Source organism: Brachypodium distachyon, chromosome 4 (assembly GCF_000005505.3).
Source record: "Brachypodium distachyon strain Bd21 chromosome 4, Brachypodium_distachyon_v3.0, whole genome shotgun sequence".
NCBI lineage: Eukaryota > Viridiplantae > Streptophyta > Magnoliopsida > Poales > Poaceae > Brachypodium > Brachypodium distachyon.
Window position 1 is genome coordinate 6,245,944 of NC_016134.3, and position 14,593 is coordinate 6,260,536.

Here is a 14,593-nt window from a genome sequence, read left to right on the forward strand (position 1 = left end):
GCGGTGCCCTACTCCTTGGCGATGTCATGGGACTCGGGTAGGTCCACACCGACCTAACTCGGCACAACAAACACGAGATGGTTCATGATATCGACAAGGGGGGCCGTATCAAGATGGAGTAGAAACCAAAGCAACGCAAGCAGGGGGCGGAGGCAGGAAAATAATATAAAGAGGGCAAAAATAGAAGGATGATTTATTAGGAAGTGGCAAAACATAAGAATATGAAACTGATACGATGAAATTGCAAAATTTATACAAGAACTTAAGTAGAAATTCGAAATCAGGGAGTGGGGGGCCAGGGCCAGGGCGGCCTGGTCCCTGCCTCCGCCCCTGAACGCAAGTCATGTAAAATAAAAAAAAACAACCCGCAAGATATCATAGGGACAGGATAGTGACTCAGGGAATTTTCGCTTGTAATCGCCTGAACATCCGTAATCTTCACCCAAACCGGAATATGTAAGCCGGCTGAGGGAATAACTTGAGACAAAGAGGTTCGTTTTAGGTCATCCTCGTATCATCCTTTTAGGTTAGAATAACTATAGAGAAGAAACACGTCTCAAAAATCCACCTCTGTTCTCACAGATCTCAAAACCTTGGGGATCGTTTTCTCGAGTTGCTTGAACACCTCAAGGCACGATCAAACAAAAAGCCAAAAACAGGAGCATGGTGTTACCTCGATCTAAGGACTCAAGCATGTGTATATCAGGTGTTACTATCGGTGATATTTGGGTATGTGCTACCCCGAACGAAATATTCCCGGTACAAAATACCAACAGTTGGCAGGTAGTGAGCAGCTCGAAAATCCTGAGATCAGGTCCCGTCGGCCCTTGCCATGATCAACTCTATCGTCGGTGTGGTCGTTCGCATCCGCACCGGAGGTCGATCGGTATATGCCGCACGTCCTTTCTGCTTTCCGTACCGTGCTTTCTGCCTCCGTGGAAATTTGGAAATCCTACAATTCCTTGCAATTTTCCTACAAACTAGGACACATCTTTTTCTTGAGATAATTAGAACACTTCTTTATAAGGAAAGGAACAGATATGGAAATTAGAAAAGAAGATAAGAGTAAAAGAGGGCCTTAGAACATGAACAATATATAGCAGTGTCAGTATAGACTCTGCATGTCATATAGATCGACGGTAAAATGACTCATGCAATGGAAAACACATATGTTACGTAAGCTCAACACTTTTGTATTGGAGCTTATGTTAATAAAATATAACTCTCTTAGTAAAACATGTAGTCCGTCTTTTTTAATATAAAGCGAAAATTAATGCAGCTAACGATTAGTTAGACATCGACTGGATATTATCCACTAGTGAGCAACGCTCTTCCTTCGTGTCAAAAAAGAAAAAGAAAAAGAAAAAGAAAAGGATAGCAACTGCGGCTCCGTGCGTGCATGCATATGCATACATGCAAAAGGAAACTGTCTTGTTTTTTCTCCACCCTGCAACGGCTTGGTTGCTGATTTGCTTGGGTTGTTGAAGAATTGGTGCGCCTTGCATTTTGCAAAAACGAAGAAAATTTTATACGCTCTACAACATAATTTGTTATGATTTAAACCAATCTAATCATTTCGAACATTTTGAATATTTATATTACTATAAACAAGTAAAAACAATATATTTTAGCAAGCGAAAAGGATATAACAAATGAAATAATTAAAAAAACATTCAACAACTCTAAATTGTGTACAAATAGGACACATGTAAACTGCACGCAAAATGAATTTAATAGAAAAAACAAAAATATAAATGTAAATACATAAAAAAAATCATTTTATTATACAAATCTATTACCTCACAATCTGTTCAAGCCACCCCGCTAGTTTCTACTCCCTCCGTTCCATATTTTTGTCTCAAATTTGTCCAAAAATGGATGTATATATTTATAAAAAGCGTCTATATACATGTAATATTTCGACAAGAATTATGAAACGGAGGGAGTATTACTCTATGCTCGCCAGGTGGTTCATCGAGACCCACGCCCTGGCCAGACGTGGCGGCTCACGGAGCGCGCCAGGTGATTCAAGAGATCGGCACTGCTCCGGCAACTCTTGCAGCGAGAAGGGAGTGTGGTCTCCTTTCCTCTCCTTCTCCGATTCCTTTCTCCTACTCCCTCCGTTACGGTTAAAAGAACCCACGCACATGCCTACATCGTTCTCCGATTCCTTTCTCCTACTCCCTCCGTTACGGTTAAAAGAACCCACGCACATGCCTACATCGTTCTCCGATTCCTTTCTCCTACTCCCTCCGTTACAGTTAAAAGAACCCACGCACATGCCTACATCGACGATTCAAGTAATGTAACATGGGCTTTATTTCACAATTTTTTTTAACGGAGTACATCATTAAAAATTGAACATTTGAAGTTTCTAATACTATAAATTTTTTTAAGACAAAACTCATTTACATTAGTTCAATCGTCGCCTTATAGATGCGCGTTCGCCTTTTAGCTGGAAAGATGCGCGTAGTCCTTTCAAACCGGAACGGAGTAGTACGTGTAGGGCTGGACATAAAGTTCGAAACTCGACAAGCCTAACGAACACTCGTTAGCTCGGCTCATTTAAGCTCGTGCTCGTTTGCAAACGAACCGAGCTGAGTTTTGTCTTCAACTCGATAGCACTAACGAGCCTAACGAACCGAGTACCGAGTTTCACGAGCTACTCGATAAGCTCGATAACAGAGTAGGCCGTCCAACGTCCAAGTCCAGCCCATCTAATCTCTTGGGCAGAAACGGGCAACCTCCTCAATTCCTCCCTTCGTCCTCTCCTATTCCAAATATATTGTTAATTTCCTAATTCAATATAGTTTGGCTGCTCCTGTACTTTTAATGATGATGTTTTATATTGTTTATTAAGTACTCAAGTTGTCTTAATTAAGTGCCAGACTGTTTGTGCGTCAGTGTGTGCCTAGCTGGCTTGCTATTTTGCTAAACAGTGTTGTGTTTATGCATTTGTGCAATTCTGCTAAAGGCTGATCTGATACTATCCTATTATGCTTTGCTGCTGCATACTTGTATAAATTATGAAAATGTGATTCATTACTGCTAACATGTTGTCATCTAACGAGGTTTAACGAGCGCTCGCGAACTTTTAACGAACCGAGTCGAACTTGATTTTAAACTCGTTAAGCATAGCGAGTTTAACGAGTCGAGACTTAACGATCACGAGTCTCAGCGAGTCGACGAGTCTTAGCGAGTCGAGCCTTGACGAGCCGAGCTGCTCGATAGTCCACCCCTGAGTACGTGGCAGGTGGACTCGACGGGGAGAAAAATGAGGAACATCTGAGTTACTGCAGCTGGAGGCCTGGAATTTGGATGGAGTTGTTTTGGACTGTTGGGGGTGGGATTGCCCCTTCGACTTGCCACTTTGCTGTTTCACAGCATGGCCCCGATGATCCCTAAAAAAAAACGGCCCAGGAAAAAAAGATGCTCATGAATCTTGAATCTCGAGTGGACGGTGTGATAGCCAAAACGAAAAAAACAAGTACAAAATCCGTACTCAACAGTAAAATACTGTAGCAAGTTGTATTTCGAGATCTGTTCAATACACGGTGCGCGGCAGTGGTAGTTGCTTCAGATTTGTTGGCACCAACCACTCCCCTCGTCCACTCGTAGCAGCAGCAAGCGAAGCAATGGAGCTCCGCGAGCTCGGCAGCACGGGTCTGCGCGTCAGCCCCGTCGGCTTCGGCGCCTCCCCGCTCGGCAACGTCTTCGGCGACGTTCCCCGCGACGTCGCCCGCGCCACCGTCCGCCGCGCCCTCGACCTCGGCATCAACTTCTTCGACACATCCCCGTAAAACTCCACATCTCTCTCTCTTTCTTTGCCCCTCACCTTCCCTGGAGAGACGAGGCCTGAGAAGCCGGCGCGCGCGCTCGCTCGCCGCTGCTATTGGTCCTCTCGTAGGTACTACGGCGGCACGGTGTCGGAGTCTGTGCTCGGGGATTGCCTCCGCTTCTCGGGCGCCCCGCGGGACAGCTTCGTGGTCGCCACCAAGTGCGGCCGCTACAAGGAGGGCTTCGACTTCAGCGCCGCCCGCGTCACGCGCAGCATCGACGAGAGCCTCGCGCGCCTCGGCCTCGATCACGTCGACATCCTCCACTGCCACGACATCGAGTTCACCAACCTAGATCAGGTCGGTCTCGCCGCTCACCACCTGTTCGACCAATGTCCCCTTTGTAACCTTTAACCCAATATTCCGTAATTCTGCATTGTTTGACTGCGTGTAGATTGTGAACGAGACGATTCCGGCGCTCCAGAAGATCAAGGAGAGTGGGAAGGCGCGGTTCATTGGAATCACTGGGTTGCCGTTGAGCATCTTCACTTACGTGCTCGACCGTGTACCGCCTGGCTCTGTAGATCTGATTCTGTCCTACTGCCATTACGGGATGAATGATACTGCCTTGGTGGATTTGCTCCCGTACTTAAAGAGCAAAGGTGTTGGGGTCATCAGTGCTTCACCCCTTGCAATGGGGCTTCTCACGGACAATGGGCCGCCCGAGTGGCACCCTGCACCAGAAGAACTCAAGGTATGCTGTAATACGATTTGTAGTTTTTCATCTGACTATCCTAGGACAAGCAGTTTCTTTTAGGACAGATTAAGTATTGTTGGAGGAATAACCAGATATAAGATACTGGTAAAAAATATTTTATTTTATCTCCTAAAAGGTTGCAAAGAGAAGCACGTGTTGCCACATAAGCAGTTCTACACAGAGTAGGTGATGCCAGTGGCTAGCTACTGCTAAGAAGGAAAATGAGGGATAGTTAAGAATAGTACATTTAGTATGAAATAGGGCTAAAACATCCTGGACTCCACTCTCAGTTATCAGAATTTGGTAGCTGATTTCTGTCGGTCAGTTGCAAGTTATCAATTCTAATAGTTTGTTTTTCGACAGTTTTCCATGAGCAGTGGAATGAGAATCAGAAAGTAGGAAGTTTAAAATCCGGTATCTGGTGATGGTATGTGAATACTGAATACCACCTTAAATCCTTAAACAAACAAATAATTTTTATTTGATTTGCGCAAATCTTAATGCTAGTTAAATAGCAACTAGCAAACAAATTTATTATTTTTCAGTATGGCCTCAGCAGTCAGCTCCCTTTATGTTTTCCCCCTTCTACTTTTCTAAGCCAAATAGCTGATCCTGAGGTGATGTCCATGGAGTAAAGCACACAGGTCGCATAGGTGAACTGATAAGTTGGTTGACTTGATTCCTGCTGCGACTGATAAAAATAAATTGATTCCGTGTGCTTCAAGAATGGACTCATATGTCTGACATGCCTGAAGACGAGTTCATGAGACTCGCATATGTAATCACTGCTTTTCTCCAAAGGTCACTCACTCCTTAATCTATCACCAATGTCGTTTAATGGTCCTGGTTCACCCGAGTTGAGGCAATGAGAGGAATGGTGGAGACATTAATCATCTCTTTTCAAAAGGTTTTATGTTTGTAGTGGAAATTATGTCAAGAGTGCAACTGTAATGTAGCACAGTAGCAGACTAGCAGGTATCTTCCACTGATTCAAAGCTGAGTATGTTGGTATAGTTTATTATTCACTTAAACTTCCTAGACCAAACTATCGTACCTTTAATCACTTATTTTATGTTCATACTAATTTTTTCGAGAACCTTGAAAGGATAGGCCGTTCCTGCATTTCAGAAACAAGAATAGAATGGCCCCATTTATAAGCAAAACCTGGCCAAAAACCATAGAACGCCCGTGAGAGCCCAGTCCCCCACACGACACTAGACCCACAACGCACTACAAACACACCCAGGGCTGGGGTCACCGCCCCGACAACAACCACTCGCAAACCACGGCGCCACATGACCCGGACACCTCCCAGCCCTAGCCGCACAGGATGACTGCTCACAGTCTATGGCCGCCACTCCAAAATCCGGGGCCACTGCCCCTGCATACCAGCCAAACCGAACCCACTGAATCACATCAGCCAGACTGACCAACCTCGCCACCCCTGCCATGCCGAGCTATGACCCATTCCCCTGGAGCTGTTGTTGCATCGCTTTCCTTGGCCACTGCCCTGGCGAACATTTACCATCCAGAGCCACTGCCCTGGCTTCCGTTGCCCCGCTGACAAGGAAATCTCACACAACAGTCACAAGCCCCCCATGAGCTGACAAAGGAATGGTTCTCAAAGGCAGCCCCTCCAAGTAGGTCGTGGTGTAGCTGCCCCAGTCATCTGTTCCAATGGAGCTTGGGTTTTCAATCAGAGAGCCCCAAAGCCTCATGCTGGGATGGGGGGGGGGGGGGGGGGCTCTGTAGCTCCACGAAAATGCCTCCAGTCTGTCCTGACCAAAGTCAGAGAAAGCGTTCTCCCCCACCGAAACAAAGCCCAGACCACAGGAACTCTGGATGCTGTGTGGCGTGCCATCGCCTGCCCAGGGGGCAACAAACAAGAACTAAACAATTCACAACACATTTTTCAATTCAAAGCTTTTGTAGATATGTATTACTCCTATTGCACTCTCATGGATAAACTGCTATTGCAAATTGAGAAATCTGTTTGGTAAACATATCATATTAGCTTGTAGAAGTATCACTTATATGTGAAATGTCTCAAATCAATCCACCAATTGACACAGCCTGTTACCAGTTGGCATGCAGGGTAGCAGCAGATCACTGTAGAAAGAATGGAAAAAGTATTACAAAGCTAGCTTTGAAATACAGTTTGATGAATAATGAGATTTCCACAGTTCTTGTTGGGATGATCTCTCCAGAACAGGTATACATTTTCCCATTCTTTATTGTATCTTTGGCTTGTATGTAGCATATTATTTAAGCAATCACATGCATTGATTTTCATCAAGCCTCTGAACCACCTGTTCTTATCAGTTATCACTATCGTTTGTCAGAAATGAGCAATTCATGCGTATCTAAGTATGCATATGTTGATTATCCTATTTCCATGTCTGCACTTGCCTAAACCTGATGAACAACCTGTTGAGTCCCTGTGGAAAGCATATTTAGCTAGATCTAATCACAAGTGGAATTGGATGCACAAGGAAAGAAACCTAATGCTATTTTTAACTTTATCGGAGAAAATGATAATTGTTCTCATATGATAATCACAGCAGTAATATATATGTGGAACATGACAGATTAGTTGTTCTGAGTAGCTGGATTCTATTTGGAGGGTCAGTCTGTTTTCCTATGTTATTTAGAACTTTAAAAGTTTGAATACACACCAGAGCCAGTATTTTGCCAGTAATCGATGCCTACTTTTTTGATTTACTTACTGTTTTATTAACGAGTAATGAATTTGCTGTATTCTGAAATGCCAAGCCTATCAGAGAAGTACTAAATTGAATAAAACTGTGTGCTTATTTTATTACGAGAAAAAAAAATACTAAAATGATGTGTGTAGTTCCGAAAAATAATACAAATCTAGTGTGACCATCACTACAGGATAAGAATACAAACCTAATGTGTAAGTTGAAAAAAATCAGCATCTGTACCTTTGGTAGATTCATCATTAGAAACAGTTTTTTTTTTTTTTTGCGGGGAATCATTAGAAACATGTTAGGTTAAAGGTATAGACTTTGAAGTGATTGTTCACATAGTGTCTTATGCTTCCCTGATTCCAGGTGGAGGAGAATGTAGCTGCTGCAACAGAGTTGTCAACTTCAGGCATAGATGAGGAACTTTTGCATGAAGTTGAAGCAATTTTAAAGCCTGTAAAGAACTTGACCTGGCCCAGCGGTATTCAGCAAGCCTAGTGTCCAGAGTCACACATTAGCTTGGCCAGACGAAATGCATCGAGACTAATGTATTTGCTATTAGTTGATTTACTCGAGCAGTCGACTCTATTCATCTGCAGCCTTTGTTGGTATCCAATGCAACCAACAGAAGGCCAGTGCTTTGAGTTTATTCCTCAGAGCCAAACATTAACAATAAAAGGCCAATTTGGATCATTGAGTAAATTGCCCAAACATGCCTTGGTATGCTGATGAAATTGTTTTTGAACAATTGCCAGCTAAAGTAAAGCAAAAGGCACAGCAACCATCTGTGGATCTTAAACATTTCCAAATTCTGTATCATGGATGATCCTCATTTCATTCGGTTTCCCTCTGCAAGATTTATGCTGTTCGACTGTTGATATAGAAGCTCGTACTGAAAGATTTTTACACAGCAAAGGCTTGCCAACTTGAATACTCGGTGCATCTTATCAAACTGGAAATCCTTTCCTGTCTATTCCTATGACCTAAACATATCAATCTGAAAAGAGAATAGCTAAGCACTGAATGCAAGAACAACCGACAGGTCCAACTCAGAGCTGCTTTTCAGCTCTACTGTCAAAGGTTTCCTAAGGAGCCTTCACTGCTCGAACATGGTCTCCACCAACGGCAGTCCCTTCCACACCTGATATAATCTGCGGCACTGACATGCCTCCGGAGAGAACAATCTCTGCAGGTAATTTCCCCAATCAAATCAGACATTCCTATGGTGATTAACATCATATTCTATTTGCTAAAATGACAAGGCTAGTTAAGAGGTCAGTTCGTGCACCAATGGCCTCCCGGACGGACAGGTCCGGTATGATCACGTCGGCGCGGCTCATGAGGAAGATGTCGCCGAGGTAGAGGTGGTTCGTCGGCACATAGACGCAGGCGAGCTCCTGGTCGCCGCTCCCGCCACGCAGGGTCACCGTCGACGTGATGAACCCCAGCGCATACTCGCCTATCCTTGGGTGTCGTATGATCACCACCTCCTTGAAGGCTCGGGAGCTCTGGTCTGAAAGATAAACCATTTTCGTAAGTTTCTGTGCATAGCCATGCCATGCTCACTAGAAATTAATTTATGACAACTATACTTCCAGTCAGTTACATCTGCCAGCAGTGTCAATTTGTAAAGATCGGAGAACACATTTCTTCATAACCTGGCGATATGGCGGCGCTTATCTGCTTGGAAGCAGAGTAAATATGGCGGACCAGCGGCATCTTCTTGATGAAGAATTCGCCGAGGCCAAGGAGTGAGGCGCCCAGCCACGACGACATGAACACGCCGACGAGGAAGATGAAAGTGATAGAAGTGGCAAAACCCAGACCTGCTTGAGATGACAAATGATCAATGTACTGCAAAAGAAGGACCTGAAAATTTCACCGAAAGAGTTGGTAAATTACGGGTGTCGACAAATTAACTTACCGAAGACATTTATGCCGAGATGGATGTAGATCGGCGAGAAGAATCCGTCGACGAAGCGGATGAACCACCAGGTCGTGTAGAATGTGATAGCTATCGGGAGCAGGATGACACTGCAGATATAATTTCACAACATGGAGAAATTAAGTTCAGTTTGCATCGCAAGCAGTCTCTGCATGCATGTGCTGCATATATAATAGCTGTGCCTGTGGCTGAGGCCAATACCATCCGCTCATAAACTTCTTCCACGTCCAGCTGCGTATCAATCTCGAGAAGGCCTGCGTATCAAGACTGAAAATAAAATCATCTATTGATAAAACAACTTATCCGAAATGAGCAAAAATAAAATCCTAGATTCAGAATTGCATGCATGTTGCAATCACATCTCAAGCCTAATCTGCATTCTGTTACGGGTACAAATGCACGATCTTATAAAGGGTACTCCCTCCGGTCCATTCTGTTACGGGTACGATCACTTTGCGATAACTTCGTACAAAATCTGAAACACTTATTATGCACGGAGAGAGTATTATTAATTAGAGTTCGTTCATTGAATGAGTGCTCACCTCGATGCCGGTGGGGTGGTGGAGGTGGTGGGAGCGAGCCGGCGGAGGGGCGATCATGACCGGCGTGGTGGGCTCGGAGTCGTCGCCGGCGCCGGCGGACATCATGCCACCGACGGCGGGCTCGCTGGAGACCGGGAGGATGAGCAGCTCCCGGTCCCTGCTGTCCCTCTCGCGCGCGGCCATGGCGGCGATCTCTGCTGATCTCATGCGCCTTGTCGCCTGCCCCTGCCCGTGTGCGACCGCCCGTGGCCTCAGGAACTGCAATACCTGGGCGGGCATGCAGTGCGCGTAGCGCCCAAACGGAGCGGAAACGCCGGATCAGCCTTTTGCTGTCTGTGGTGCTAGCTGCTGCTGGCGAGGCTGCATCAAGAGTTCAAGACAAGCCATGGCAGTGGATGTTGGCCTAATGAGGCCGCCTCTGGCTGACTACATGGGCCCACTTATGCACAATATCTATCTTCACAGAACTTTTCTTTTTATTCGGGCAACCGTTGAGGGACAGGACAAATTGCCATCACACACATGTTACTTCTTGTTGTGCAGAAATTCATTTTTACTATGAATCTTTACACAGAACACAAATGATCAATTTTCTTTTTAACAAAAATACGATGACATGTTTTTTTCGGGGTTTTGTAGAAGTTGAATTATGTTTTGTGCTAAGATATGAAAAATGAGTTTATATGTAACTGGATTCTAAAAATCTGGACTAGGCACCGAACTAATCCAGATTGAGGACTCATTTTGTGTGACATAAATTTGATGTCGTCACATTCGTATTCGAGAAACACTTACTAATGATTATGATTATGGGTCTCATAAAGTATATTTTCTAGAGTAAGTTACATCTTACAAAAAAGAAAGAGGGAGTAGATACCTTTTTCGAAAAGGAGGACACCCCGGGCTCTGCATCAAGATGCCCGCAACCATAATATTATTAAAATTGTCCAAGAGTGTTCATCCATTTAGGATTACAAGCCATTAGTGGCCAACATATCAATGATATCATGCACCACAAAGCCTATTACTAGTACACCACCTAAACTGGTTGAACAAGTCCACACGATCATCTCGAAACGGTTCACCCATAGCGCAGCTCCACACTTTGTATACAGATCCGGTGAGTTGCTAGATGGATAACCTGCAAAAAATGTGAAACTTTCTTTAAAAAGCAAGATCATTTCAGAAATCCCAAATAAACGATTTGATTGGTGTACTTAATCCTGTAAGCCCATCCCAACACGCCAGAAATACTATGGGGAGGGGAAAAGTTGAAACCCACATGTTGATCCACCTTACCAAGCGAGCCATGGGGCAAGAGAAGAAACAAATGTTGAATTGCTACATACTCATGGTAGAAGCAAACATTTTTGTTAGTGGTTCAGAGTAACCAAAAGTTGGTCGTCTGATCATTCCAAACTACCAATTTTGCACCGGTTGGAGCCCTATGAAGAGCTATACTCCGCGAGCGGGTGCGGTGATTGTGACCATGGCGGCATGCCATTTTTGGGTAACGTTGTATCGGTTCGGTTTTTATCATATAAAGAGAAATTATCTAACCATGTATCCTGTCAAAATCTAATCCATACATCATTGTTTGGGGTAAGAGCCCTATATAGCTGGATGGTTCTCTTGACTTTCATTAACCCCTTCCCGAAAGACGAGTCATGACATTTGACTTGAAGGAGAGTTTTAGAGTTGAGATATTTGTTTCACAGAAATTCATGCCAAGATCCGCTGTCCCAAGACCCCTTTCCAAGGACGGCAGAAGATTGCGCACTTAGTAAACATGTTCTATTTATAATCATTGCTCTATCAAAACAAACAAGATCCAAAAACCCAATTGCATACTCGTTTGATCACCTCAGATAAAGAAACACATGAACATTGTAGGACCGGCAAGAATCACATTTACCATAACAAGACGTACAATCATCACAGAATAAATGATTACCCTTCCAACACTTTAGTATTTTTTCCTCAGAGCTATCCACAGCCCCATTCCACTCCTTATTACGCAGGTCATGCAAGTACATGAGCCACTCTCTCTCATCAAGATCCAAAAGCTTCAAATTCCTAGATCTCCCTCCATAGAGTTTTCCTCTTGTTTATTCTTTGAGGATTGGAGGAGAAAAGCTAATCATATGGTTTCACCTAAGCAAAAGTTGATTCTCCTCGTTTTCCTTTGTGGATTTTGTTATTCTTGCGTGATTGGGCACCCTAGACGGAAGAGGTCATCTTGGAGCTTATTCTTTGTGGTGTTGAGCTTCGCGATTGAGTAGGAAGCCTCCAATTAAGTTGTGGGGTAGTGCCCCTACCAAGTTTGTAAAGGCACGGTTGCCGCCTTCAAAGGGACTTGAGGAGATAAAGGGTGAGCCTTTGTGGCGTCGGTGGACTATGTGTTGCTGCAGCTCTCCAAACAGAGATGTACAATTCTCCCAAAGGGAGGAACTCCAAGATAAATCTTCGTCTCCACCGTGTGATATGTTTAACCCCTATATTTACTTGTTCCAAATTGCTACATCTTGTATGCTCGTGTGTGCTTCTGACATTGTATCATGGTATGATTGTTCACCTAGCTGCATATCTACCGAACCTACTTTGATTGTATCTCGTAAATTGAAAAAGGCATACAAATTCTTAGTTGCATATTCACAAACCTCCCCACTTGGTCTTCTTCTAGTGCTACGTTGATTTTGTGGGAGGCGATATGCTACTGTGTCTGCTATAAAATATGCTGCGATAGTGTGCCTATATATTGTGGCTGTTACAGTGTGTCTATCTGTATCTGCAATGCTATTGTACATATTCCCAACACGATTCAATACAACCATCCTCCCCCTCTCTCTCTAGATCTCCCTCTCTCTCTCTCACCCACACACCCACACACACATACACACACACCCCGCGCGCGCACACACACATATATGTATTTCCTAAACACAAGAGTTCTATGACATACTCCCTCCGTTCTGAACGAGAGCTTGCGATTGTTGATTCGCTTCATTTCCATTCAAGAGCTGGTTGCCCCCGTCCGCTGTGGCGACTTCGTCCTCACTTCCATTCAAGAGAGCCCCGACGTATCCCCTTCCTGGACCATCATCGATTCCCGCCATGGCTACGTTCTCCTCATGAATCATGATGGTGGCTCACTCACCGTGTTCAACCCCCTGCTGTGGTGGAGCAAAACTTTTGGTCTATGTAAGGAGGAAAACATCCACCATGTCAAGCATACCCGCGCTCAATGTATCTACTCCGATGAGGAACCCATGTCGTTCCGTGTGGTTCTTCTTTGTCATGACAGCACAAGGGTGCGAGCTACAGTGTTCTCCTCCAAGACCATGGAGTGGTCCATTCTTCCATGGATGGAGGTCCCGGAGAGGCGTGCCAATGGACCTAAGTGGTTGGTTTTAATTTCTGGAAGCATGCAAGCGAATAGATTCATGTATTGGGTTTGCACAAATAATGGAATTCCCGTCCAAGACCCACCGTTTATGATTGCTGTAGACAAGACAACAATGGAGATCTCTTTTGCCGAGGTCCCTCTGTGTCTCGACGATGAGCATTGCAGCTTTCATATAGGTGAAATGAAGGATACCTCGCCTTGTATTGTTTATGCCAGTGATGACTTGAATATTGGTGTCTTGCTGCGCGCAACAGAAGGTGGTTGTGCTCAGAGTTGGTATCTGCAAAAGGTATCTAATATGTACACACATCTTACAAAGCTCCTTGGTGATAACCCACTAATCGAGGTGGATGTTGCGGCGGTCATGGATGGCTTTGCTTACTTGGCCGTAGATATGGGTAATGGAACTCCGAATTCTCGTTTGATCCTCTCCCTTTGCTTAGAAACAATGGAGCTGGATAAGCTATGTCAGGTGGCGTTTCACGGTGGTGTTTACCCCTACATCATGGCATGGCCTCCTGTTTTAGTAGGTAACTATGGAGCGTTTGAGCTGGGCGATGCTCAGTGAATATGCATTGCCAGACATTGGAGATTAATGTCTTTTGAAGCGGCATCGATCACTACTGAAGAATCCAATCGAGCTCGACAATACTTAAGATTCAAAGACATGCATCAATTCGGTGCTTTATCATTTTCACTATTTACCTTCCGTTGGCACTCAACATTTCTTAGTGCTAAAGTTAGAATTTTGAACCTGGCTTGTTTCCTATGATGTCTATGTTTTTGTGTTTAGTTGTTGGGAAGTTAGGATGTGCTATTTTAAAACTGTCATTTTGGTCATGATTGTTACTGCACTTGCTTTCTTATTATTGAATTTGTGCAGCGTTTTACCAGAAACCATGGTTTAAAATATAGAAAATCTAAGTAGGTTACGTTCCAACCCACAGTCTTCCGGTGAAGTGGGAAGCAGCATGCTACTTGTCTGTTATAATATCTGCCGCTACAGTGTGCCTTATGTTGCGTCTACAGTGTGTCCATCTTCTGCTACAATCCTTGCGACCAAATATGCCCTGCTGCTGCTACAGTGCTATTGTACAAACTTCCAGCATGATTTGGTACAATGGTACAACCACCTCTCTGTCTCTCTCTCTCTCTCAGCCATATGTATTTTCTCAACACAAGATTTTTCATTATATACTCCCTGTGCCTAAAAAACAAGGTAATATTCGACCAAATTAGGAAAACAAGACGCGGCCTTCTTTGCTCACCTACCTTGCCCAAACCTCCCCTCCTTTGCAGTACCCGTGTGTCCAATCCAACTACTTATCTTGGATGCAGATTCCATCTCCTTAAAATATGCCTCGATTATCTCTCATTCCCATCGACAGCTCCCCGACGTTCTCTACTTTTGCATGGAACTTAAGTCTCATGTCTACTACACCGCGTCCGTGACCGGCGA

General features: G+C 44.3%; 3 protein-coding genes across 3 annotated transcripts; 2 read left to right on the forward strand and 1 right to left on the reverse strand.

The window, feature by feature from the left end:
- Nucleotides 1-3,571: 3,571 nt before the first annotated feature.
- Nucleotides 3,572-8,022, forward strand: LOC100840848 (L-galactose dehydrogenase). Its single transcript, XM_003576196.4, has 5 exons — nt 3,572-3,796; nt 3,908-4,136; nt 4,231-4,530; nt 6,617-6,745; nt 7,608-8,022. The coding sequence occupies exons 1-5, from the start codon at nt 3,636-3,638 to the stop codon at nt 7,737-7,739; spliced, it is 951 nt and encodes a 316-aa protein (XP_003576244.1). The 5' UTR covers nt 3,572-3,635; the 3' UTR covers nt 7,740-8,022.
- Nucleotides 8,023-8,083: 61 nt separating this feature from the next.
- LOC100833104 (protein LIKE COV 1) lies at nt 8,084-10,065 on the reverse strand. The gene is made up of 6 exons (XM_003575467.4): nt 9,729-10,065; nt 9,388-9,440; nt 9,166-9,275; nt 8,900-9,067; nt 8,530-8,754; nt 8,084-8,427 (listed from the first exon to the last, which is right to left on the reverse strand). Exons 1-6 carry the CDS (start codon nt 10,005-10,007, stop codon nt 8,327-8,329), a joined length of 936 nt encoding a protein of 311 aa, XP_003575515.2. The 5' UTR covers nt 10,008-10,065; the 3' UTR covers nt 8,084-8,326.
- Nucleotides 10,066-11,037: 972 nt separating this feature from the next.
- On the forward strand, nt 11,038-13,702 carry LOC112268622. The gene is made up of 3 exons (XM_024454503.1): nt 11,038-11,114; nt 12,011-12,099; nt 12,747-13,702. Exons 1-3 carry the CDS (start codon nt 11,038-11,040, stop codon nt 13,700-13,702), a joined length of 1,122 nt encoding a protein of 373 aa, XP_024310271.1.
- Nucleotides 13,703-14,593: the final 891 nt, after the last annotated feature.

Coding starts and splice junctions, on each gene's coding strand:
- LOC100840848 (XM_003576196.4), top strand. CDS start 3,636: ATGGAGCTCCGCGAGCTCGGCAGCACGGGTCTGCGCGTCAGCCCCGTC. Junction 3,797..3,907: donor AACTTCTTCGACACATCCCC/GTAAAACTCCAC, acceptor GTCCTCTCGTAG/GTACTACGGCGGCACGGTGT. Junction 4,137..4,230: donor AGTTCACCAACCTAGATCAG/GTCGGTCTCGCC, acceptor GACTGCGTGTAG/ATTGTGAACGAGACGATTCC.
- LOC112268622 (XM_024454503.1), top strand. CDS start 11,038: ATGGGGCAAGAGAAGAAACAAATGTTGAATTGCTACATACTCATGGTA. Junction 11,115..12,010: donor ATTTTTGTTAGTGGTTCAGA/GTAACCAAAAGT, acceptor GCGATTGAGTAG/GAAGCCTCCAATTAAGTTGT. Junction 12,100..12,746: donor GGGACTTGAGGAGATAAAGG/GTGAGCCTTTGT, acceptor TTTCCATTCAAG/AGCTGGTTGCCCCCGTCCGC.
- LOC100833104 (XM_003575467.4), bottom strand. CDS start 10,007: ATGCCCGCCCAGGTATTGCAGTTCCTGAGGCCACGGGCGGTCGCACAC. Junction 8,755..8,899: donor AAGCGCCGCCATATCGCCAG/GTTATGAAGAAA, acceptor TTTATCTTTCAG/ACCAGAGCTCCCGAGCCTTC. Junction 8,428..8,529: donor GTCCGTCCGGGAGGCCATTG/GTGCACGAACTG, acceptor AATTACCTGCAG/AGATTGTTCTCTCCGGAGGC.